Below are 27489 nucleotides of genomic sequence, written 5' to 3'. Positions count from 1 at the left end.
ACTGAATAGAAACTTACAGTTGTCCCACTTTTTCCACTTTCCTCCCTCTGTCTAGTACCCCCATTCTCTCCATCAATCCTTCCCCTTAGTTCATGTCCATGGGTCGTACATATGAGTTTTTTGGCTTCTCCATTTCCTATACTATTCTTAACCTACCCCTGTCTATTTTGTACCCACCAATTATTCATATTCCCTGTACCTTTTCTACACTCTCCTTCTTCCCCTTCCCAGCTGGTAACCCTCCATGTGGTCTCCATTTTTGTAAGTCTGTTCCAGTTATAGTTTTTTGCTCAGTTTGCTTTTTTTTAGGTTCAGTTGTTGATAGTTGTGAGTTTATTGTCATTTTAATGTTCACAGTTTTGATCTTCTTTTTCTTAGATAAGTCCCTTTACCATTTCATATAAAATGGGCTTGGTGATAATGAACTCCTTTAACTTTACCTTGTCTGGGAAGCACTTTATCTGCCCTTCAATTCTAAATGATAGCTTTGCTGGATAGAGTAATCTAGGTTGTAGGTCCTTGTTTTTCACCTCTTTGAATACTTCTTGCCAGTTGCTTCTTGACTGTAAGGTTTCGTTTGAGAAGTCAGCTGATGGTCTTATGGGCATTCCTTTGCAAGTAACTGTCTCCTTTCCTTTTGCTACTTTAAAGATTCTCTCCTTATCTTTAACCTTTGACATTTTAATTATGATGTGTCTTTGGGTCTAACCTGTTTGGGACTGTCTGAGCTTCCTGGACTTGTGTTTCTATTCCCTTCATCAAATTGGGGAAGTTTTCTTTCATTATCCTTTCAAATAAGTTTTAAATTCTTGCTCCTCCTCTTCTTCTGGCAACCCTATGATTTGGATGTTGAAACATTTAAAGTTGTCCCAGAGGTTCCTAAGACTCTCCTCATTTTTTGAATTTTTGTTTCTTCCTTCTGTTCCAGGTGAATGTTTATTTCTTTTTATCCAAATCACTGATTTGAATCCCAGCTTCCTTCCCTTCCATGTTGCTTCCCTTTCTTTATTTTACTTTGTATAGCCTTCATTTCTTCCTTTATTTTTTGACCATGGTCATTCATTTCTCTGAGCATCTTGATCACTAGTGTTTTTTAAAAAATATATTTTATTGATTATACCATTACAGTTGTTCTATTTCCCCCTTCATTCCCCTCCACCCTGCACACCCCTCCCCCACCCTTCCCCCCTTTAGTTTATGTCCACATGTCTCAAGTTCTTTAGATTCTATATTTCCCCTACTATTCTTGACCTCCCCCTATCTATTTTTTACCTATCGTCTATGCTACTTATTTTCTGTATCTTCTCCCTCCTTCTCCTCCTTCCACTCCCCTGTTGCTAACCCTCCATGTGTTCTTCATTTCTATGGTTCCACTCCTGATCTAGCTGTCCTCTTGGTTTGCTTTTGTTTTAGGTGTGGTTGTTAGTAACTGTGAGTTTGCTGTCCTTTCACTGTTCATATTTTTTATCTTCTTTTTCTTAGATAAGTCCCTTTAACATTTCATATAATAAGGGCTTGGTGATGATGAACTCCTTGAATTTGACTTTATCTGAGAATCACTTTATCTGCCCTTCCATTCTAAATGAAAGCTTTGCTGGATAGAGCAGTCTTGGATGTAGGTCTTTGGATTTCATGACTTGGAATACTTCCTTCCAGCTCCTTCTTGCCTGTAAGGTCTCTTTTGAGAAATCAGCTGATGGGAACGCCTTTGTAGGTAACTGTCCCCTTAACTGTTGCTGCTTCTAGGATTCTCTCCTTCATTTTCAACTTGGCTAATGTAATTATGATGTGCCTTGGTGTGTTCCTTCTTGGGTCCAACTTCTTTGGGACTCTCTGGGCTGCCTGGATTTCCTAGAAGTCTATTTCCTTTGCCAGACTGGGGAAGTTCTCCTTTATTATTTGTTCAAATAAACTTTCCACTCGTGGCCATTTCTTTTCCCCTTCTGGTACCCCTATAATTTGGATGTTGGAACATTTAAAGATGTCTTGGAGGTTCCTAATCCTCTCCTCATTTTTTTGAATTCTTGTAACTTCACTTTTTCCTGTTTGGGCATTTCTTTCTTCCTTCTGGTCCACCCCCTTGATTTGAGTCCCTGTTTCCTTTCCATCACTATTGGTTTCCTGTGCATTTCCCTTCATTTCAATTAGTTTAGCCTTCATATGTTCCTCTAATTTGTGGCTAACATCAACCAGTTCTGTGAGCATCCTGATTACCAGTGTCTTGAATTGTGCATCTGAGAGGTTCACTATTTCCTGGTCACTTAGAGTTATCAGCTCTGGGGATTTGAGTTCTTCTTGAGCCATATTTTGGACTGTTCGTGCCTGTTACGTATGAGGAGCAGAGCCCTAGGTGTTCACCAGGGCCAGGAGACCTAGTTGCTGGGTTGTGACACTGTATGTGGGGGCGGGGCAAAAGGAAAGCAATGGCGGGCACCCTTTGCTTCCTCCTGCCACCACTGCGGGCCGTGCAATTCGTCCCTCTGCAAGCGAATGGGCCTCGTGATTCATCCCACTGTTTGCGAATGTGCGAATGTGCGACCTCGTTCAGCCGCTGCTGGGTTCGTTGCTGGGAGCTGTGCGGTCCATCTCACTCCTCACTCTCACCGTCCCAAGCCCTCACTGGGTCTGCCCCGATGGTACCCCGGATGCCTGGGTGCCTGGGGTCAGGGGATCTTTCCTGCCCAACCCTGCTCTGCTGCTGGCTCCGCCCCTCTTACCCATCCAGTAGAACGGTTTGTTGTTGTTGGACTTCTGTATAGTTTAATTTTCTATTCTTTGGCTGCATCTTTGTTCTCCAAACCTTTGTTGTATTCAAACTTGGTTGTGGGAGAAGGCACAATGTTTCCACTTATGCCTCCATCTTGGCGGAAGTCTCTGATCACTAGTGTTTTGAACTCTGCATTTGATAGGTTGGCTATCTCTGGTCACTTAGTTCTTTTCCTGGAGTTTTGTCCTGTTCTTTAATTTGGGCCATATTTCTTTGTCTCCTCAATTTGATAGCCTACCTGTGTTTATTTTTGTATATTAGGTAGAGCTGCTTTGATTGCCTGTGTTTGTGCACCTGTTACATTGTAAGGGGCAGAGCCTTAGGTGTCCAGGGTGGTGCAACCCACTTTGCTTACTTGTGACACTGTATGTGGGGGTGGGGTCAGAGAGGGAACAATGTTGCTTGCTTGGCTCTTGCCCCATTTCCAATCACTTTCCCCACTTCCTGTAAGTGAATGATGACCTTCTAGCTGCTGACCTGGTTCTGATTCCCAGAGTGGGTGGGTTCGTGTACATTCTAGAATGCTGTGGGCCCTTTAAGCAGACTCTCCTGCAAAACTAGGAGTTTCTTCTACTGCCCCAACCCTCACTGGTTTCTAGAGCCAGAGGTTATGAGGCTTTATTTTCCTGGCACTAGAACCCTGGACTGCACAGTCTGGCCTGGGGCTGGTATGGCTCACTCCCCAGTTGTCCCTTTTGTTTTTTGTTTGCCACACATGAATGTGTAACTGTTCTTCTGCTGACTGCCACTGCCACTGTCATTGCCTCAGCACCACTGCCTTGCTGCTACCACATTGCATGCACCACACTGTGTCCTCTGTGCCCCTCCTACTGGTCTGATATTTCTTCTTTAAATCCTTTGTTGTTGGACTTCCATGCAGCTTGATTTTCTGGCAGATCTGGTTGATTTGCGTTTTTAGATTGATTGTTATCCTTCTTATAGTTCTGTGAGGAGGTGAAGCGAGTCTACCTACACCTCCATCTTGGCCAGAAAAGTCCTGACTTGATATATTGAGGCTTCTTAATGTTGAGGAAGTTCACTGTCACTTATTTAAGAAACTCCACATGTGGACACCTTCTAGAGGTGTTGGTGAACTCTGCAACTAATAAAAGCCCCAAATCCAATCAGATTTAAAAAAACAAGGGATTAATGCTGGGCAATGTAGGCAGTGTTAAAAACCCTACTCCAGGGCCAAAGCTGGTGTGTATTCTGATATGCTGGTACCTGTGTCTTAGACGTTGTTAAATATTTTGAATATCATCTCTGTGTGAGTAAAAGCCTTATTTAAAACAAAGTAAATGAGTAGATAAAGAATCTGTGGTACCTCTGCACAGTGGAGTAGCACATAACCATAAAAAGGAAGAAATTATTACTTTTTGTGATAGCATGGATGGACCTGGTGAGTATTATGCTAAGTGAAACAAGGTAGTCAGAGAAACACAAATACTATGATTTAATTTATATGTGGAATCTAATGAACAAAATAAACTGACAAACAAAATAGAAACAGAGACATAGATGCATGGAATAGACTGACAGCTGTCAGAGGGGAGGAGCTGGGAGAACTGGATGAATGAAGGTAAAGGGGTGAAAGGATGAAAGAACACATATGCATCATCCATAGACACAGACAACAGTGTGGTAGTGGCCAGAGGGGAGCGGGGTGTGGGAGGTAGGTGTAGGTGGGCAAAGTGGGTGGAGGGGAATGAGGACACCTGAATAGTGTCAACAATAAAGAAAAAAACAAAAAACAAAATAACTTTTTAAAATTGAATTGTCAAGTATAAATTTACAAGTTGCCTTCCTAACCCTACTTGTGACTTATTTATTTTATTTCAAATAGTAGACTACTCATAAAATAACATTATACATTGTCACGCATCTACCATTCAATTTTAATAGATATTAATATTTGCTTCACATATCACTTTAAAAATGTTATAGATAAAGATAAAGCTCCTTGTCTTTATCCATAGTGCTTTTTTCCTTCCCTCCCACAGGTAACCATTATTCTTCTTTTATACATTTTCTACATATGTGTGTGTATATCCACAAATAGTATATAGCACTTTTTTGTGATTCAAAAATGCATGTAGAAAATGAATGGTGGTGATGGCTGCACAACAGTATGAATGTACTTAATTACTTAAATTGTACACTAAAAATAGTTGAACTGGTAATTTTTATGTTTTGTATATTTTACCACAATAAAAAAATGCTAGTGGTATCACACCATTTATATTCTTTTGCAATTTTCTCTTTTATTCATATAACCTTAAGCTTTGTGACTATTAATGTTTTTATATGTAGACCATGTTAATTCATTTTTACTGTTGTATAGTATTTCATCATCTGATTAACCCCTGTTGACAGATTATTAGGTTGGCTTTTTTTTAACTGTAATGTCATCCTAGCACATGTCTTCTCATGCATATTAGCACTTGTGACTTTCTACACATTTTTCTGCACCAAGCTCTTACCAGTACCTCTCTCTAAGTATTTTGAATATATGGTTGAAACAGAGGGAAATCAGGGCTGTGTACATACATACAATTAGTGAAGTTTGACAGAAGAGAATTTGAATATACCATAGTCAAAAAATTTTCAAGAGAAAATGTCTGTCACTAGCCTTGAAAACAATCCAATTAATAACAGTAATTAGTTTTAAAATTTATTTATCCTCATTCTCATCATCATACTTTATTCAGCACTTAATCTGTGCCAGGAACTGACTCAACGCATATTGTATCATTTTATCCTATGTAACCTCATAAGGAAGGCTGAAGCATGGTTTGTATTTTACAGATGAGAAAGCAGTGGCTTGAAGATATTAATAATAAATTTGAGCTCAATTTTATCTGCTTAATTCCAATGTCTCTAGGTTTAATTACTCTAAACACTTCCAAAGTTTTCCAAATTTCATGAGGTCCAAATGGGAAAGACACAGTACAATTTAAGGGTCATTGAAAGGCCTGCCCACCTGTCTTGAAAATACCTTTACTACAGGAGGATTTTCCTAGAAGGACACAAATTTTAGAGACCTTAAGGAAATACATTGCTAAACCTGATCATACAAAGTTAGACAACTTCTATGTGCTTTAAAAAAGAGAAATGACAAACTTAGAAAATATTTGCCATACATATGGGAGATAAAGAAACACTTTTCTTAATTTATAACACAGGAAGATCAATGGTTCAGTAGAAAAACTGGCAGAGGATATGAGTGTGAGTTTACTGACAAAGAAATAAAAATGGGCACAACATATAAAATGACACTGAACTTAATTTATAATTAAAAAGAAGTTCAAGTTAAAGCTGCAAGCTACCATTTTCCACTGATTAGATGGGCATGTGTTAAAAGATGTAATGATACTCAGAGTGGTAAAATTGGTACTCATATACACTATTGGTGTGAATATGTTCAATCCTTTGGGAGGAAAATTTGGTAATATGTACTATAGCTAAAAATTAACCCTATCTATATTCTAATGAAAGTGCTCCAAAATATATCAAGTAGGTTGTTCAATGTAGGATCATAGTGACAAAAGATTTTTTAAAAACAGCCATCAAGAAGCAAATGGCAGAACTTCTAGTCAAGATGGCAGTATAGGCAGATATGGCCCGCTTCTTCTCACAACCACATCAAAATTCCAATAAAATATAGAACAACCATCACTCAGAACTTTTAGAACTTGAGTTGAATAGAAGTCTGACAACTATGGAATTACAGAAAGTACCTTCATCCAGATTGGTAAGAGGGGCACAACATAGAATGGGCTGGTTCCACATGTTGCGGCTAAAACTTTGGGAGGGGTATCTTGGGACTGAGGAGTCTCAGCCCCATACCACGCCCCCCAGCCCAGGGTTACAGTGACAGGAAGGTAAGTCCCCACAGCTTCTGGTTGCAAAACCCAGCAGGGATTGAATCAGTGCAAGAAACTGCTGGAGCTCCAAGCAGTTTCTCTTAAAGAACCCACACACAGACTCACCTACTCACACTAACCTATTCAGACTCACTCCGTCTGAGCTCCAGCACCAGGGTAGCAGCTTGAAAGGGCCCAATGGCATACAGGGAGAAACTGAACTGTCTGGCATCAAGGAAAGCAGAGGCCATTTCCTCTTTTCTAAACCCTTCCCCCTCAAAGTTATTGAGCTGGCAAGCTGGTGCCATATCTGAGACTCTTACCAACCTGGCTAACACTGTTTACCCCACCTTGGAGATCCCCAGAGACTTCATCTGACACAACTCATGGGCCCACCCAAGCTGCTTTTCCACATGAATGGTTGGTCTTGGCTCATGCTTCACAACTTCCTAAATCTTCTCAAACAATCAACAGCAGGCCTCAGTGAGCTACAGGCCTGGCACTGGCAGCAGCCAGCCTAGGTTCACAGCTTGGCTTTGCCCAGGAATCTCCAAGCCCAGCAGCCAAGCCCAGTAGCAGCCATCTCAGATTGCTTTATAGCTCAGGAAGGGTGGCCCTGGGTAGAACACAGGTTGAGGCTGACCTTGGCTCACACCACTCAGAAAACCCCAGAGCTTGCACATCCAGTGGACAGCTACAGACCACATTGGAGCACCACCATCCTGTCCCTGCGCAGCTGATCCTCCAGAAAGGTTGAAGGTTGGTGGTAAGTGGTCAATCCTTGCAGCTGACTGGCCTGGGTAAATTCCTCCCATTCATCTGCCAATAGCAATGGAGGCTCAAAACTACAAGAGAGTGTACTCAGCCCACTCAAAGGGAACATCTCCAGCATCAGCTTGTGTAATAGGAGATGCTCTGCTACTGGACCCTATAGGACACCTACTGTACTAGGCCATGCTACCAAGACATGGAGTCAAAGCAGCTCTACCTAATACACAGAAACAAACACTGGGAGGCTGTCAAAATGATGAAATATGGCCCAAATGAAAAAACAGATCAAAACTCCAGAAAAAGAGCTAAATGAAATGGAGATAAGCAACCTGTCAGATGCAGAGTTCAAAACACTGGTTATAAAGATGCTCAAGGAACTCAGTGAGGACCTCAACAGCATAAAAAAGGTCCAGTCAGAAATAAAGGATACGCTAGTTGAAATAAAGAACAATTTACAGGGAAACAACAGTAGAGTGGATGAAGCTAAGAATCATATCAATGATTTGGAGCACAAGGGAGCGAAAAAAAAAAACAAAAACCAACCAATCATAACAACAAGAAGAAAACAGAATCCAAAATAATGAGGATAGCATAAGCAGCCTCTGGGACAAGATCAAGAGATCCAACATTCACATCATAGGGGTGTCAGAAGGAGAAGAGAAAGAGCAAAAATTTGGGAATCTATTTGAAAATATAATGAATGAAAACTTCCTTAATGTGGTGAAGGAAATAGACACACAAGTCCAGGAAGCACAGAGAGTCCCAAATAAGATGGATGCAAAGGGGCCCACTCCAAGACTCATCATAATTAAAATTCCAAAGGTTAAAGATAAAAAGAAAATCTTAAAAGAAGCAAGAGAAGAGCAGAGAGTTACCTACAAAGCAGTTCCCATCAGACTGTCAGCTGATTTCTCAAAAGAAACTCTGTAGGCTAGAAGGGACTGGCAAGAAATATTCAAAGTCATGAAAAGCAGGGACCTACAGCCAAGGTTGCTCTACCCAGAAAAGCCATCATTTAGAATTGAAGTGCGGATAAAGTTCTTCTCAGACAAGGTAAAGTTAAAGGAGTTCATTATCAACAAGCCAATGTTATATGAAATGTTAAAGAGACATTTAATAAAAAGAAGGTCAATACTATAAACAGCAAAATGGCAAAAAAATACAAATCTATCAAAAATTGAATCTAAAAAATAAACTAAGCAAACAAGAAAAACAGAGACAGAATCATAGATACAGGGAGTGTTTTGATAGTTGCCAGATGGGAGGGGGGTGTGGGAGAGAATGGGTGAAGAGATGAGGAGATTAAGAAATACAAATTGGGCCCTGGCTGGTGTAGCTCAGTGGATTGAGCAAGGACTGCAAACCACTGGGTTCGATTCCCAGTCAGGGCACATGGCTGGGTTGTAGGCCAGGTCCCCAGCAGGGACCATGTGAGAGGCAACCAAACATTGATATTTCTCTCTCTCTCTTTCTCCCTCCCTTTCCCGCTCTAAAAATATATAAATAAAATCTTTTAAAAAAAGAAGTACAAATTGATAGTTACAGAGTAGCCATGAGGATGTGAAGTACAGTGTAGGAAATGGAGTAGCCAAAGAACTTATATGCATGACCTATGTACATGAAAAATGGTGGGGGGTTTGCCTGAGGGAGTGGGGTCTGCTGGGTAGGGGGACAACAGGAGAAAATTGAGATGACTGTAATAGTATAACCAACAAAATATAATTAAAAAAAGAAGCAAATGCCTTAATAAATTATAGTATATCCATATGTTATAATACGCAGTTTCTTCAAAAGAAAGAGGTAGATATGTATATGCTTTTATGGAAGTATCTTCAGGATATATCATCAAATGAAAGAAGCAGGGTGAAGAGTGATTTATATACTCTGATTCCTTTTATGTAAGGGACAAATATATACAAAGGAATAGCAAGAAACAGTTTACCTTTAAAGAAAGAGACTGGAGTGTGTCTGTGGTGAAGAAGCCTGGAATTTTCTTTTTGCACCTTTCTATGGAGTTTAAGCTTTCAAACTATAGACAATGATTACTTTTTCTTATTTTATTAATTTTATATTTCAAGAGCAATGGGGCTTATGTAGATGGTGAGATTATTGGCTATTTTAATTTGTATTCTTCATACTTCTCTTTCTCAGAAAACAATAACTGCAATGAAAGTATCTTGTACTACTGGCTTGCCAGGATGTCTTCATGGTCTTGCAGGGATGTTATTTTTTGATTTATGGTACTGCCCCTTCAACAGGTCTCCAGTAACAGGCTCAGACGAGCAATACCCATTGTCACCCATCTGCAGTATGACACCCCTTCTGGAGAGCTGTCATTTATGAAAGCAAAGACACCTGAGTCCTCAAAGATTAGCTGTAGGACAGGAAAGAGTGTATGTGTATTTAAAAAACCCCATATTTTGTCTTTTGTGGAATTGTAAAAATAATAAATACTCAGAAAATTAAAGAGAAGAAAATAAAACCATTCAAAATTCCTTATGTTAAAAAGATTCCTTATGTTGCAATTATCATTGCTAACATTGAAATTTAGATAAACCTCCTCTCAACTTTTTCGCTTTGTGTCCACACCACCCCTGCAAACTTACAGATGTAGAAACACACAGTGCATACAGTTTTGCTTCTTGAACTTTCCACTGAATATTATTTTGTTAATATTTTCCTTATACCTGCAGAATTGTGGGGGAGGTAGGAGTGGTATATCATGGGTACAGACAATATAAAGAGTGCATTTTTTTTGTGGAAATATTAAAGGCAATAATAAAACTGATGAATAGCAGGTCTAAGTTTACTATTGCCAATCCCTGGAAATTCTGAACAATGTCAGTGATAAAATATTCCTCTCACTGTCCCATTGCTGTTTAGATAGATTTAGAGCATCTGCTTGACTTAAAGAAAAACAAACCTAGCAGCTTTGTTATGTGTTTAAGGCAAAGGTGGCAAATACAAGGCCCCCAGGCTGAATCTGGCCCTCCACCTTGTTTTATCCGCCTGGCACCTTGTTTTGACCCACCAGCAGCACCGAGCTCTCGCTTAACTCCTCTCAGTTACAGAGTAGTTACATTTATACAGTTCTAACATTACATTTGGCCCTTTAAAGTCAATCATGAGGCCGATGTGGCCCTCGGTGAAAATGAGTTTGACATCCCTGGTTTTAAGGTAAATTAAGTCATGAGTTGCCTTTGAAATGCTGATCTATATGCCCTGTGTTGTGCTATCTATAATCTGTGGTCTGAAGTGGCCCAGAAACGCAATCAATTGATCTATTATAAAATAAAAATGGGCTCCCTGGCTCCATTTTCACCTGTGGTTTAGCCTGTGATGATATTAAAGTCATGGATTCCCAAAGAGATCTGGGTTTGCTGCATATTGTATGAATTTTACACTCTATATTTGCTAATTTAGCCAGTATTGCTGGAAGATCAATGAAGGTAAAAACATCTTCTGATGACTCCTCTGCTGTGAAGCGAATATTCTGAATTATCTGGGAAGCCAGAACACTGTAGATTTTAGATTCCTTCAAGAATCAGCAAAGCATGCTGGCCTCACCAGGAAATGACTTTCTCATTTCTTAGATTTTTATAGTCAGCTCCATGCATTTGATAAACTTAAAATTACTGAGACAACTTGAACTGATGGTGGATAAATATGAGCCAATGATCAAAGGTTTAGCTCTAATATAGTTTCATGTTTTAGAACCTTAAAAACAAACATTTTGCATTGAAAGAAATTTCCTAATTAACTTCTGAAGAATTTGTACATTAAAACATCTTACCCTGCTGGAGAAGACTGATAAAGCAAACGTACTACCTTCTGCTGAACAGAAACTGTATTTAGAAGGAACTTCTATTCTCATAAAACTTTTAATAGGAAGAAGTGAATCAAATTCCTTAATTACCATTTTATGGTTGGTAAAAGGGCAAATTACATGCCATCCATTTCTAAACTTCTAAATGTCTCTGGTGCTTTTAATTAAAGCTGCCATCTAGAAACTACCAAGGCAATTTTACGCAATTAGTTATTTATAGGTTACCATAATACACCACTCAAAATATGACTTCAATGATCTTCCATTTGTTAGTGTGCGATCTCTGTCATTTTGGTTTGGTGGGGAGGGGGTCCTGCTTATTATCAGCTGAAGTGCATCTTAAGTGGACAAGGGAGAAAGAAGTGACACTGCCCTGGCTAGTGTGGCTCAGTGGATTGAGTGCCAGCCTGCAAACCAAAGGGTCACCAGTTCCATTCCCAGTCAGGGCACATGCCTGAGTTGGTGGCCAGGTCCCTGGTAGGGGGTGCTTCAGAGGCAATCACACATTGATATTTCTCTCCCTCTCTTTCTGCCCTCCCTTTCCCCTCTCTAAAAATAAAACAATAAAATCCTAAAAAGAAAGAAAGAAGTGACACAAAAGAGCTGTAATAAGAAAGCAAAGCTATTTTGGGTGGTGATCTTAAATAAAAAGAGTAAGAATCATGATTCCACACTGTCTGTCCTGATATGTAGGGGTATAAGATTGATTTAGACAACACTGCAGAGGAGCATATCACTGCTATTGCCCCATCTCTCCCCACTTTGTTACCATTCTGTCAGATACCTAGCACCCCATTTCCCCATACTATCTGGAGTAGCTCCCACCTTGGCTTGTCCCCTCAGGTGATCTCATATATCCAAACACATCCAGTCTGTGTTCCATGCCCCCAAATCCCTCATCGAGTGTCTGAATGAGGAATTAATGTGTTGCTTGCTCAGGCAATATCCTGCACTAAACACTGTAGTTCACATCTGAAGAAAACCCTTACAGAATGAATGTAATAGTGAAATGGTAGTTTGATCAGGAAATTAATTTTGTTAGGTGAGCCTTGGACAGAGGACTCCTCAAAGCAAACATACAAGAAACCAGCATTATAATTACTGCATCTTAAAGTGGGCGGGGATCAACTAGTCAAGTCACATATAACACCTGAATCCTACCCTACCTTGACTCTTGCTTGTTTTGTGGCACTATTCCTCCTTAGAAATAATCGAGTCTCAGATTGACTCACAATGACGTGGAACTTGCCTCCTTCCAAAGTAACTTACTCCATGCTTGGATCACTACTATAAGCAGGATTATTATTAGTAACAAAACAGCAAGCCCAATTATAATGGCAGGCAACATTTACTGTACACATACTGCATGCTGGGTACTGCAATAGGCACTTTCTATGCATTACTGAACTTTCTGTTGTGTAGGCACTATTAACTAGCATGCTAACTTCACAGCTGTGGAGGCTGATGTTCAGGGAAGTTAGGGAGGTGACTTACCTAAGGTCACACATTTATTGAGTGGTGGATCTGGGATTTGCATACAGTTCTGTTTGACTCCAAAATCTGGGACCTTATCTCTCATGGCATTTGGTTTCTAAAATAATATCTCTGTGTTTGTAAGAATCTTATGCATACATGAATATTAAAATAAATGAAGAAGAAAATGTCATTTAATAATGCATTTGTAGCTTTATAAAACTTGAATGAACTTAATGCTGGTTTTTCTGTATTAACCATGGATGTTACCTAGAGCAATTAGCCAAGGCTAGATATAAGTGCTTTTCCTTTTGTTGTCTTCCCTACCAACAGTTTACCGCTTTAGGACTGTGACAGAAAAGACAGAAAGGTTCTCAAGTTCCAGTTGCTCACATAATATAAGGTCAAAATCTTTTGACCATCATAAGCAGATGAATCATACCAACTGTGAATAGCACATTAAGCTCTCACTCTGGTGTAGCCAGTGTAAACTGAGCGACCAGTAATATAGTTTAGGAAAAACAATCTCCAGAAGTGAAAACAGCATGGGATCACTGAGCAATAAAGAACAAATATTTTGCCTGAATCGCAAGGCTTTCTGAAACATTTCTTTCAAGCTGCTGCTGATTCTAAAACAAATATGTGGGAGGAAACTTTGCATGGGAAATGCCTTGAAGTTGAGCTGGGAATTTGCCGATAGGTGGTAAATATTCTTAACCAGAAATCTTACCTCATTAATTGGCTCTCCCAAACCTTTCCCATATACCTCAAAACCTCACCTTACTTGCTCATGTTTAGCAGAATAAATGCACCACCTCCTTGAAAACACTGAGGCTAACAGAATGATGTACCATCAGCCTCCTAGTTCCTTCTATCTACAAACTTATCCTCATCCTTACATCTACATATTACCTTAAGATGAGCTCTTCAATCTCCCCTCCCACTGAAAATCTATTCCCTTCTAGTTTCCTCCAGATCTTGTTTCATCATTTATTCTGTCTTCTGTATCTTTCCATTACTCCATCTCTCCTACAGAGAAATCTCCCCTGAGTGCCTTGTCCTCTCAATATTTAACACTCGATTGTTTATATCCAAGCTTCTCATTAGAGTGACTTTCAGTAGTGCTGTTTATTTTCTCACCTCTCATTGGCTCACCAAGTGACTGAAATCTGGCTTCCACCTCTACCACCATTCAAAACCATCAATGGCAGACTCACCGATGAGCTCCTCATTGCCTAGTCCAATGGCTACAAATCTGTTACACTTGAAACTGTTTTTGCACAAACAGTTTCTTTGAAACAAACTATTACTTGGCTTCATAAGATGCCAAACTGTTCACATTTTTTCTGAGGATTTATTTTCTCTTTTATGAGATTCCCTCCTATTTCCTAAACTGCGACTTTCAGCATCCCCTATGATTCTATGTCCCAATCTTACTCCAGTGCATTTTCTACCCTGCCACAAAAACAGTCAATCAAAAATGTATGCATGGCATGATTGTGTCATTCTGCTGCTTCGAATTCTTTGTCTATAAGATAAAACACAAACTTCCTATTCCTGCCCCTTCTATTACTTTCAAATATTTTTACTTGAACAATACTGATTTATTTGTGGTTTCCAAAATGCACTATTCATTTTACTCATGCTGTAGCCTGCCTGGAATTTTCTTGAGGGCCGGCCCTAGCTAGCATCACTCCAAATGGTTATGTCACCATTGGGAAAACCTTGCTGCTTCCCATTGCATAGGGGAACCAAAAGGATATTCTTGCACCTGTTTGCATACTACACACTCTCCTTCATAGACACCAGTGACATTAGCAAGATATTACTGATCAGAGTCTCAGTATCTTTCCTATAACCTCAAATGTAGCCTTTTGGAACAGCATATAGATGACAGGGGGGGTCAGCAGGGCCCCAGGATGCACCTTAGATAGATCCGGGTAGAGACAAAACAGATGGTTTTGGCCTTGACTCTACCATACACAGATTTCTTAATTGCTAATAAAGTTAAAGTAACTCCTATATGATTAGGATTATGAATACCCTAAAAACACTTTTGGAAGCTGTCAAGATTTAAGGATCATTTCTCTCCTAGGGAACAGCTCATGGGCTGTTTGCACTGGTCTGGATATTGCTTAAGACCTTCTGAGTTCTGAGGTCAGTTTGCTTAAAGATGCACATGAAAATAGAGATATAATCCTTGGTGAGGGCCAAGGGAACCAAATTAAGTCACTGATTAATTTCATCCTGTCCAGTCACTCCTTCACCCTCTGTATCTACTTAAAAAAATAAACGTATTCAGCTTGTCACAAATTTTATTTTATATCCCCACCTAGTACCATTTCACATTCTGCTTAAGTGCTTGGTCATCTATTACATGACTCATTAGTTTGAGTTCTCTGTAGAATTAAAGAAAGTTGCAGTAAAAATAATAAATGGAACTGAAGTTCCAACTACATCATCCATGCATGTTTTAAAAGCATCTTTCAAAGTCCATTCAAACTCATATACAATGTTAGGGATTAGCACACCACCAAGCTCTTTTGCTGAACTTTCTTCCTTGCCCCATTACATTGAAGTATTGATGAGTTAAATGCCAAATGTTTCCTTTTATTGGACTCAAATCAAAGTATATAAAACTGGATCAGATAAAGATTTCTTCCCAGAGAAGTGCCCAGGGGCTATCTTATATGAAATTCTATTCAGAGCCACTTCCACTGTTCCTTTAAACAAAATTTGTAGTTACAAGTTGTAGTCAAGAAATTTGATAAAGCTAAAGTTTTCTTCCTCCATCCCTTAAGAAAATGTTGTTGAAGTTCCTAATTGCAGAATCTTACAAAAGGATGTGACAAGCTTTCCTGGAGATTTATTTGAATAATTACATTTACAGACTATGTAAATGCTATGTAGTACACTACCGGTACACTACCAGGTCAGAAAAATCAGAGGAAGAATTTTAACAAGCAAAAGAAACTAGGCTAAAAATAATTACCTTGCAAATACAAACTTTTTGTTCCCAAAGCATCCCTGCCCCCGATATTTCCTATCCTCCTGAAGAAGTCAACAGAGATCATGGGTTTTAACTGAAGGGCAGGCAGTGCAGTGTAGTGGAGGCCTAGCATGCCCTCCTAACTTTTTGCTTTTTTTTGGATCATGGGATTTAAAGTTAGACTTCATTTGAATGCCAGCATTATCTATAAATTGTTATGACCCTGGGTAAGTTTCTTAACCTGTCTGAGTCTCTGTTTCCTCATCTATACGATGGAGATAAATCTATCGATCTTGTGTGTTGCTGTGGAGATTAGAGACACTGAGTGTAAAATATCTAGCCCAGTGTATGGCACAAAGTAGACAGTGAATTATAGCTGTGGTTATTTTTAATACATTAAAGCTGGGAGGGAGACCATCCCAAGTCCTTCAGTTTACAGCTGAGAAATCTCAGGACCAGAGTTTGAATGACTAGCCCAATGTCACAAAATGAAGCAAAGGCAATTAAGTCTATTTTAGTGTTCAGGGAAATGAAACTTCAGTGAGGTATAGTGACTTACACAGGGTCACTAAAAGGAACACTGGCATTACATGGACTGAACAAGAATGTCTAGGCTCCCTAACCTAGTATTCATCAAATTTGCTGTCATTTCCCTAAATAAATAAATAAAATAAGTAAGTAAGTAAATAAATAAATAAATAAAATACAAAATACAAAAACCCATGGCTTCTGACCTTTTTGCCTGTGCTGACTGGTTTTTAATCCCTCTTGATAATTTCCTCCAACTTTAGGGCAAATGATCTCAAAAGCAAATTTTACTTTATCCTATTTTTAGAACAGATTCAGAAAATAAATTAGCTGTCTTGCAGATTAACATTTATTTGACTTACCTTGCCTAATTAAGGACATGTTGGAGAACCTGCTTGTAATTGCAATATGTTGCTTGTTAAAGTCTTAGGGCAAGCTCTCTTTCCTAACCTCAAAGTGCTACTCCCTAGATGTGCATTTCCATTTTCTACCGACCTAGAGAGTTTCAGTTTTTCTTTATTAGCTTCTACGTGGCACACATGAGAGAGAGAGAGAGAGAGAGAGAGAGAGAGAGAGAGAGAGAGAGAAGAGAGAGAGAATGAAACCTTCCCTTAAAGAAATCCCTTATACATTTGCTGTTTTCTAAGAGGGAAGGAAGAAGGAACTGATGTACATGGTAGTTCTTAAGCAAAAAACAAACAAATTGCACTTTCTTGAGAGGTAAAGAACCTGCAGGAGAACCTCAAAGACATAATTAGCAATTAGCAAGACTGTCCTCTCAATTTGCACCCTGTGTTTTAATGACTTCTTGCATGCTTTTTCCTTCTTCTTTGCAAGTCTATGAAATTGCCCTGCAGCATTCCATATAATGAGACTCACTTCTGATTTACTGACAAGGGTAAGTGCTGTCTATATTCAGCATGGAGATAGGTGTCCTGGATAGGCACCTAAGTGTTCTGACCAGAGTATTCAAGAGCGACTGATGTCTGGACATTTGTTCTGCTAACTGAGTGATTGTGAAGATGACTAACAGGGCCTTAAAGAATTGTTAATGTGGTTGAAGGAGATGTGGTGGATACTTAGGGTGAGCCACACATTCTCTTCCTTTCAACATCTTCATTCACACACTGGATCAGAGCAGATGTTGCCAATATCAGCTCAGTACATTACGTGAAAGCTGTCTTAGATGGATTAGACATCCAGCTGTTCGAAGCCTGGGACAAATGTTCTTAGGGCCCCTGACTGCTTTGAGGTTAATAAACATTATCACAAAGGCCATTCCTGGATGGAAAGATGAGCAAATCAACCCAAAGGAGAACACACTACTAGCTACGATAGGAAAAACTTAGTCTACTATTAACTTTAATAGATACAGAAATTTTGGCACTCTCATTACTGACGCTTTAAGCGTTTATGTAAATTCTCTTCATCAGGACGCTATTACTATGCCTTTCTAAGAGGAAAAAAGCTGCAATGAACGAACTATTGGCTTTATTTGGAAAAGCTGATATATTCATCCTGTAAGTAGCAGGCTGGATGTGGTAGGTAAGACAAGTGGTTGCAACCAGTGGCAACTCAGGAGGATGTGAATTTCAGAGATAACGCATGCTCAACTCCTTCCTATTTCTTATGCAGAAAAGCTTAAAATACCCACAAGAGTTTTAAACCTGTGTAAAGGTGGGACCTAGCCTAACGTATTTCCCTGAAAGATGAGCCATTCACAAGTTGCTCCTGAGTTCTGCATTCACTCTTCAAATATTTATTGTGGACTGACTATGTGTAAGAAATGAGAACTAGCACAAGAGTAAAAAAACACAGTTCAAAACACTTTAACATAATATGTGGGGGATTTGTGTTCCCTTAGGGGAAAAAAGTTTATATTCTTTAAGCACCAATGAAATTCCTGTTAGAAATATTTGATGCAGGTAAAAGTTACCTAACTGATCAATTACACAACACACACATGTGTAGTGGATGCCACACTGTGAAAGATACTGCTGGGGAGGTGGGCAAGATTCAAAAGAAATATTAGATGTAGTTTCTCATCCCAGACAACTTACTTCAGTAATAAAAAAACCTCCCATTCATGAAAGAACTGGAAAGTAAAAGAAGGCAAAATATAATCATGTGCTAATTGGGTAGTATAGACCCTGTTATAGAAATTCTGACTTAATGGGCTGAGATTCATTAGAGGGGCTTTATGAAAGACACAGATATAACTTGAATATGGCCTTGAAGAAAGGGAAAGCTGTAAACTTTGATTATGGTTGGAATTTCATCCCCATATGGCAAATGGCTGAAGAGTAACCTCTTAATGTTTGAAATAATAAGTGATCATCTAACAAATTAAACACATTGATCTCACTATATCTTTTTGGCATGGAAAGATGTTCATAATAAATGTGTTTAAGTAAGTATGAAAAGCAGATTTTAGAATAGCACCTTATAATACAATTCCATTAATAGAGAATAAAATATGTGATATGCATAGAAAAATGTCTATATAGATATATACTAAAATGTTAACAGTGGTTTTCTATATGGGGTAGGATTATAGGTGACTTTAGTTAAAAATATTTTTGCATTCTCTCTTCTGAATTTTTGGGCAACAAGTGTATTCTATTTGTGTAATAGTTTAAAAAGACCACATTGACTTATTTTTTTAGGTTACAAAAACTGAAATAAAATAATTTATTGTATGTAGAATTAATTAACACATGTGAACAAGGATTCTAAAAATCTGTAACCAGTTTTCCAAATTAGTTCCTTTTACCAAGGAACTGATTGGTTTGGGTTCAACAAATCCTATCTTGACATCTTAAAACCCACTAAAATAAATGCATGCACACACACACACACACACACACTATCTTGGAAAAGGGACAGAGAAGAATGATTAAATAATTAAGGAGATAGGGTGGATGATATATAATCATAGACTTAAAAGGTGACTATCCTTTAGCTTATGTCATAAGAAGGGACTGTGATCCAAGTCTATAAAGTCATGAAGCTCATTGGGAGAACACAGGTTTATTCACAAATCCCAGGCAAAAGAACTGAGCATTACCCCTTAAAGACTGACAAGTCAATTTAGGCCGAAGTCTCACAGAAGGCAAAAAGATTTGGACTTTGTGATCCTATGGGTGATATAAATTTAAAATATAAACAGCTTCAATAATAATTTAGATAAATTAATGGAGAAAAGGTTCATTAAAGATTGGCTGTTAAGCAAAGTAATAAATGTCTGGAGTCTCTGAGACATTCGACATAGCCAACACATTTAAATGGTAACAGTGGTAGAAGAAACTTACATTTTTTAATCTCCACCCGAGGACATGCTCAATGATTTTAGATAGAGGGGAAGAGAGGGAGATGGGTGGTGGAGAGAGAGAGAGAGACAGACAGACAGACAGAGAGACAGACAGACAGACATTGATGCGAGAGAATAACATTAACTGGCTGCCTCTTGTACATGCCTGGACCAGGGACCATACCCACAACCCAGGCATGTGCCCTGACCAGAAATGAACCAGTGACCTTTCAGTTTGCTGGATGATGATGCAACCAACTGAGCCTCACTGGCCAGGGCTAGAAGCCTGCATTCTTGAGGCTCTCTTCCAGTCAGTTAACCCTTTAGTTGTTGCACTGTTGGGAGTTTCCAGGAAGTAATCTCTGGGGAGAAGTTGGGATGTCAGGGAGGCACTCACAGGGCTCTGGACAATAGTTAATTATCAACCAGAAAAGTAGCATTTTAATAATGGTTATGACTATACTAATGCATATTGGCTAAACATTAGTCCTGACTGTGCCTGTCTTCCATGATGGACTGCAGAGATGATGTCTGTCATGGGCATGTTAAGACTGAGTACACCTGGCTGATGTGGCTCAGTGGAATGAGTGCCAGCCTGTGAACCAAAGGGTCACTGGTTCGAGTCCCAGTCAGGGCACTTGCCTGGGTTGTGGGTCAGGTCTCCAGTAGGAGGAGCGTGAGAGGCAACTGCACATTCATGGTTCTCTCTCCCTCTCCCCCCAGCTTCCTGCCTGTCTAAAAATAAATAAAATCTTAGGGAAAAAAAAAGATTGACCACAGCATGGCAACAGTCTCAAGATTTTGAGAATTCAAATGAAATCTTTAGACGACCAAAATATTTTTTTTTTACCTCGAGGGCTGTTCAGTGAAGCTTCCGATGCTCTCCCACCATCTCCACAGTGACTCTGATCAAAGGGAAGGCACTGATCACCTGTTCCTGCCACCACTTCAAAATTCCTGGACAGATCTTTTGTTTCCACAAGAGATTTCAACTTGTAGACTTTTCGAGTATTGGTGTCTGACAGATAAAGTGATTCAGACATAGGGTCCATAGCCAGATAGTATTTGTGAGCTGGACTTGTGCTAAGGAAGAGAAAATTAAAGTTATTCAAAGCAATTGTTTCAGTATGTGCCCCTGGGGTCTGCCTTTGGTCAGAAACGGAAAATTCTCTTAACAGATGAAAGAGTTCAAGTACCTTCCTTTTTATGTACTGAAGAGATGAACACTTCTTTGTTTTTCTGGGAAGAAAAAAAATTCACTGTGTACTGCTAACCTGTAATGATGCTGCTATTTCAATACCATCCATTTGCGGGTAGAGGAAGAAACAGGAGAGAGTAAGTCCCAGGAGGTCATTTTTCTGATACATACCTTTCATACCCAGTTCTCCAAATACTACTAGATGACTGCCTGGAAGTCTCACAGTCACCTCACAGTCAACAAATCCCAAACATTAAGTGATTCTCTTTTCCTGCCTTCCCCATCCCTCATAAACCTACCTCTCTGCCAGGCTTCTTGGCTCACATGCAGACACTGTCATCCTTCCAGTCTCCTACTGTAAACTGAAAGGTGAGTACTAAGGTAGAGGACTGCTGCTTGGCGGCGGGGGTGGGGGTGTGCTGGAGATATATTGCCAAACTTTCTCCAAGCTTCTTCTTCTTGTTATTTTAGCTGACTGCCACACTTCTCTAGTCTATTTTTTCTTCTTTCAGCACATGATGGAACTTGCTATATTTCATCTTTTCTTGAAAAATTATAATCACAATCAGCTATACCTCCTAAAGGGGACACTAGAGTTACCTTGATTGGATTTTGGTATTCCTGAAACTCGTCAACTACATATTCACATGGGGTCTCTTGTGATATTTTTATCTGCATACATGGTTGAGCTCATTCATTAATTTTGATTCTTCCTAATTTCATTTTTTTGATGGCTGCAGTAACCTTGGTTTAGGAGATATTCTGCTTGAACCTAAGGCTCATGTACTGTTGATATTACCCAAGCACCAAACTTGCGAATTTAAGCCTTACTTCCTCCTTTTCTCTCCACATGCAACTGTGCCTGTACACGAGCTCTCACAACCATTCTCTTCTTTGATTCCTCCAGCCATTCCAGCAGTTCTAACTCTCATCATCTTTGGCCTGGAATATTTTCTATAGTCCTGTCCATAGGAGCTGTTTTTCAACTCTAAACTCCATTTTTTCCCCATACTGCCTCCAGAGTTATTCTGATCATTTGGCTCCTACCTTTACAAACTCTAAAAACATTTCAACATTCCTTGGTGTGGTATACAAGTGTTTCTGCAGTTAATGAACTCTCACATGCCTTTTAAAGCTTTACTCAGGCATTTTGTCCCAAAGGAAGCCTTCCATAAATCTCCAGTCGGGGTTATTTGTACTACACTCACCTCTATTCCGGGGATAACATATTGTATTTTCTTGTATTTGTATTTGTATCCTCCCCATAAACCGTGAGAGCTTGGAGAGCAAGCTTCTTTGTTGTTTGTTTGTTTGATCTCTAAAGTGGTCACTGCCGAGAACTCTGCCTCATACCCAGTTGTCAAACCAGAAATCATTCCCCATATCCAGTAAAACCATGTTTTTTTAAAATTAAATTTTATCTTCTAAACTCTTCTCTAATCTGCCCATTTCTCTTTTAACTCCACTGTCATTAGTTTAAGGCCCCATCATCTGTCACCTGAACTCCTTCCTTACTACCATTTCTGGATTGCGTATTTGTTCACCAATTAATGAAAAATGTGGTTACCGAGTGCAAACAGTGCGCCTAGGAACCATGGTGTGGTTTGGAGACCCGCAATACACAATACAGCCCCTTTCTTCATGAAACTAACAGTCTAGTCGGGAGTCAGATCAGTAAACAGGCTGTGATGGCTATAAATCCAAAGTTACATGAGAAGTGGGGAGGGAGATAAATGAGCAGAGAGGAGGGACATATGACCTAGCAGCACCTACCACATTGTATTAGCATTATTTAAAAAATTAACTGAAGTCCATATTTTATTCATATTTCCTTAGTTTTTTTAATCTAACATCCTTTATCTGTTCCAGGATTCCATCTGTGATGCCAAATTATATTTAGTCATCATGCCTGTGATAGTTTCTCAGACTTTTCTTATTTCTGATGACCTTAATAGTTCTAAGGAGTATTTCTGGGATATTTTGTAGGATGCCCTCTGCTCAAATGTGTCTGATTTTTTCTCTTATAGTTAGACAGAGGTTATATGTTTTGAGGAAGAAGCCCACAGGAGTAAAGTGCCATTTCCATCAAATCAAATCAAATCAAGGGTACATAATGTCAACTTATCACCACTGATGTTGACCTTGATTGCTTAGCCGAGGTAGTGTTTGTCAGGTTTCTCCCCTGTAAAATTACTTTCTCTCCCACACTTCACATTGTACTTTTTGGAAGGAAGCCATTCAAGGAAGGTAATACCCAACAAAAGGGGACTGAAACTCCACCTCCTTGAGGGTGGAGTATCTACATAAATCATCTAAAATTCTTCTACATGAGAGCTATATCTCTTCTCCTCCATTTCTTTATGAATTAAACCATTTATAGCAGTATGAACTCAAAGATATTTGTTTTGTACTTTGCAATAAAGTCCAATGCTACTTTATTTTGTTGCTCAAATTGTTCCAGCTTTAGCCCTGGGGAACAGAATTTCTATTGGCTTGTGTGCCCCTTTGACATGTGGTTTTCTTTCTTTTTTTCCACTTCCTTACTTTCTGGAACTACAAGATGCTCCAGGCTCATCTTATATAATCCCTGCCCCAGTACTAGAATGAGTCATTTCTCTAAGGACCCTTGGTTCCTTTTATTGGAAAATGGTATTAGAAACCGAGATCTGAGTGCTGGGCATTAAGCGCTATTACTTTCACATATTTCTCCAGCTACACTGTGAGCCCTTTGCCGCCAGTAGCCATATTCATCTCAGTATCCTCAGTGCCAACAGAGTGTCTGGCAGAGCCAATGTCCATAAGTGATGAACTAAACTAAACTGAAGGACATGCAACGAAGACATGGGAGAGTTCCGTACTTAGGTACCCAGCCAAGCAAAATGGAGGGGAGAGGTCACCAGAATAATTAAGATATCCTTAAGGACTGGCATGTTACTGATTCTATTTGTTATTGTATTTGTCCTCTAAGTACATTTATGTATGTTAATGATACTAAAGGCTGTCAAATACTGATCTGAGAGCCAACTTTTAGTTTTAATTGGAAAAAATCAGATCCAATTGGAGTACTTGATTTTGTTTTTCTACTTACCTTCATCACATAAGAAAATCTGGTAGGTTCCGGGGACACCGTCAACCCTGGAACCACCATGACAGCTGCTGTAAGTAAACTGTAAAAGGGCCCCAGTGGACTCCAGAACTGATTTGGCAGTCATACCAGAAAAGGCATCTCTGTCGCAAAGACTGTTTAAATATGGGTTTGAGTAAAAGTTTTTACACATTTAGTTAATTTTTGCCTTTTGAATAAAATTTCTCCAGTGCCCTTATATCTTTCTAGAACAAAGAAAAAGGGGTCACAACCCTTCCTTGAAACTTCAGTACCTTGGTAGCCCATTTATAGAAGGTTCATCTACGCCAGATTAATCAGTTTGTTTAGGAAAAGTCCATGGGTTGTTTTTCCAAGAGAAATATTATTCATACAAAGGCACTTCGGCATGTATTACACTCATTTAGTATTGACTATCCCTAATGTGCCTGTGAGGGAAGTTAGAATCATCATTCTCCTCAGATCTCAGCTGGGGAAACCCAGACACATAGAGGGCTTGCCCAGGGTCACTAACAAGCCTGTGCCTGGACTAAGATTAGATTCGGTCATATGTGACCGGGAGTACAAAATACCTTCAGAATATTCTTGTTCTGAAGGTGGCAAAGAAAAAAATCAGTGTTATTGCCTTCTTCTACCTGAGCAGCATATCCTAGTTTTGCACAGTGAGGCTGTTCTTAAACTTTGTGCACTGGCCTTTAGAAAATGGAATAGCCATTTTCAAATTCAAATCTGATTAATGTTATTTTGTTGACAGCCAACACTCAGGAAGGTCTCTTGCACTGATATGTAATTTCTTGCCATTTCATGCCATTCCCCAAGTGTACATCAGCTCTTTTGAGAATGGTTTCTTTCTACTTTCTGAAAACATGCCGTACCTGAGAAAGAAAAAACACTGGATGAAATTCCAGTCTGTTCCAATCCCTTGTGTCTAGATGTGTATTACAATTTGGGATATGTGAAGATTTCTTTTATAACTTCATTGTGAGAATTGCTATCACCTTCTGGTAAGTTTCACATTCAGGCAACACCCTTCGATTTAGCAAAATCACTTCATTCATGCTAGTTAAAAATCACATAGATTGTAAAATGGGCAATTAATGCTTATAATTAATACTGTGCTACACTTTACCAGTAAGCAATTTGACAACCAACTTAATTTGCTTAAGAAATTAGTTATGCCAAAGTAATAAGGCTGAGCTTGTGCACTGGCATTTAGGAAGTGGCATCGTCCCCAACAAAATCCAAATTAAAAATCCTATCAGTGCCATTGTGATGACAATTGGCATTCGGAAGTGAACAAATTCAATTTTCTCCTTGGTAATTTCAGGTAATTTAGAACAGTTTTTGACAAGTGTAATGTGTAAACAAACTGAATATAAATACTCATTATGATGAATTTCAGAGCTTTGTGCCATTGTCAGTAAACGGTCAGTTTAAAGCTTTCCTATTATTTCTTCATGGCGAGAAGAACTAGAAAGCATGAGGTCACATAAAAAGAAAAAAGGAAACATCTTATTCCAGAAGGTCACTGTGGTCTCTTCACACCCTCATCAACTATATTTCTGGATCTAGGAAGACTGCTGTACTGCCCCTCTCTCTATCTGCAACTGGAAATCATGGAAGCTATTTGAACTTACAGTTTTACTTGTGAGATCACCCAAGGAAAAGAGCCTTAAGGCTTTGCTTTCTCATAAAGTACTGAACCTCCAGCTTTCACTTATTTTGTTTTCTTTTTGGTATATTTGATCCTCTGGCAAATTCCCACTTAGTGGAGTTCTCTTCTTTTGGAAGAAAGACACTTACCTGAGTTGTAACTTCCAAGTTCACTTTCACATCATTCCTGTAACTTTATTTAAGAAGTAAAATTCCCCTGTTAGCACACTGTTAGGAAATGGTCTCTTAGGCAAGAAGGGGCATTAGGCGGCTGCCCATGTGATTTGCTTACCTATGTCTGGTATCTCTGTTTCTAGGGTGCACAAGGTATCCACGAGTAGCAAGTAAAAGCAAATAGAGAGGCATCAGTATCATTCAACAAGCCAAATCTCACCATGCACACCTATTCCTAACTCAGCTTGTGGCTGTCACAGGGACTCCATAGAGATCATTTAGTCAGATGTGCACGCCAAAGTGGACCCAGTCCCTCCTGGTATCTCCTCTTAAGATCATATCAAGGTAACCAAACATCCTGTTTGGTGGATGGGAAAAACCTAAGGCAGTTTTTCAAAAAGTCCTCTCTGGGCCGTTTTTATCAACAATCATTCAGGTTCTTCTCATACGTACGGTGTCCTGGGGCTCTCCCCAGTCATAGTGAATCAGAATCTCAAGGCGGGAGTGGAACCTGGGAATTTGATTTTTAACAAACTCAGCTGTGATTCTGACACAGAATAAGGGTTAACAACTACTGGGCTAGGGTTTGGGGAAATAGCCCCTCCAAAAGGTCTGATCACTCTAGACTGTTTTGAAAGCCACCTCATCAAAATGCAAAATTATCATTTTATTATCGAGTCTTGGGTGCCAACAAGCATGCCAAACCTAACCCTAAACACTTATGTGACCTCAGAGATCAGAAAAGGACATCCTTGTGCCCATTAGTACATTACTCAGCAACATTAAAAAAAACTTAAAAAATTTAAAAGTATACAGGTTTTCTCTTAAACCATGACAGAATGTCCCTGGCATCAAATAGCTTCAACAAAACATTATGTACATCCACTACTAGGACCTTGTATCTTCCAGCTGTCACCCTCCAAGGGGGCAACTGGAGTGGGAGACACAGAACTGCCAGGTCAAAAGAAGCAGAACACGTCAGGGACCCTGATCTGCAAGCCATTTGGCACAGGGTACTGTCTGCAGTATTTCACTCTGGGACCTGGTGTGGGGCTGCTCACAGAGGGAGTGTGGTCTGTGACAGGCCTGACTTTGGGTCAGATCTGCCCAGACTTAAAAGGCTGTAATCATCTGTAAAATACAGTCATTTTAATTTTAAAGTCCTTTTACACTTGGCCCTTTATGTCATTTTGAAAAACATGAAGATAACAAATCTTTTTATCTAAACTAGAAAATGTTTTTATTCTTTAGAATGTCAGGAAAGAAGAAAAGACACAGGAATTATTTCATTCAAAGTTATCTGCTAATACTGATTCAATACTCTTTAAATGAAGAGAGTCTTCCTGGAATTTCACTTGTTGGGCCACAGGTCACTGACTCCTTCCTTCCTTCCTCTTTAAAAAATTTATTAATTTCTTTTTTAGAGCATGAGGGAGAGGGAGACAGAGAGAAACATCAGTTTGTTGGTCCACTTATTTATGCATTCATTGGTTGATTCTTATTATGTGCCCTGACCAGAGACCGAACCCATGGCCTTGCCATATCAGGAAAATGCTACAACCAACTGAGCTAGCCAGCCAGGGCCACTGACTTTTCTGTTTCTCCCACCTGCCTTAAAAGGGTAATAAGCATCCTATGGGTTGACACAAAAGGTCAAAAGGGAGCTCCAACAAGAGACCTGCTTCAGGTATTTGAACCTTTTTGAGTTTCTTTGCCTCTAGACATTTGCTTGTTTTTGTTGCCTCTAAAGTACAGGGTGAGTGTGCTGGAGCCTGGCTTTAATCACCATTACAAGGTTGATTCTCCTGAAGGAAGTTGACTTGTGAAAGTACCA

At 39.4% G+C, this 27489-nt stretch overlaps 1 protein-coding gene across 1 annotated transcript in view; it reads right to left on the bottom strand.

Moving 5' to 3' along the window:
* TENM1 (teneurin transmembrane protein 1) overlaps positions 1–27489 on the bottom strand; it is a 397683-nt gene that overhangs the window by 87933 nt on the left and 282261 nt on the right. The window contains exon 19 of the mRNA XM_037040336.1: positions 20378–20610. Coding sequence (XP_036896231.1) covers positions 20378–20610 — 233 coding nt within the window. The remainder of the gene's footprint in view (positions 1–20377; positions 20611–27489) is intronic.

The sequence above is a fragment of the Sturnira hondurensis genome, unplaced genomic scaffold (genome assembly GCF_014824575.4).
Source record: "Sturnira hondurensis isolate 20B ecotype Veracruz unplaced genomic scaffold, ASM1482457v3 Scaffold0002633, whole genome shotgun sequence".
Classification (NCBI taxonomy): domain Eukaryota; kingdom Metazoa; phylum Chordata; class Mammalia; order Chiroptera; family Phyllostomidae; genus Sturnira; species Sturnira hondurensis.
Note: the sequence above shows the minus strand (reverse complement) of the source record. Positions and strands in the feature narration are given on the sequence as shown.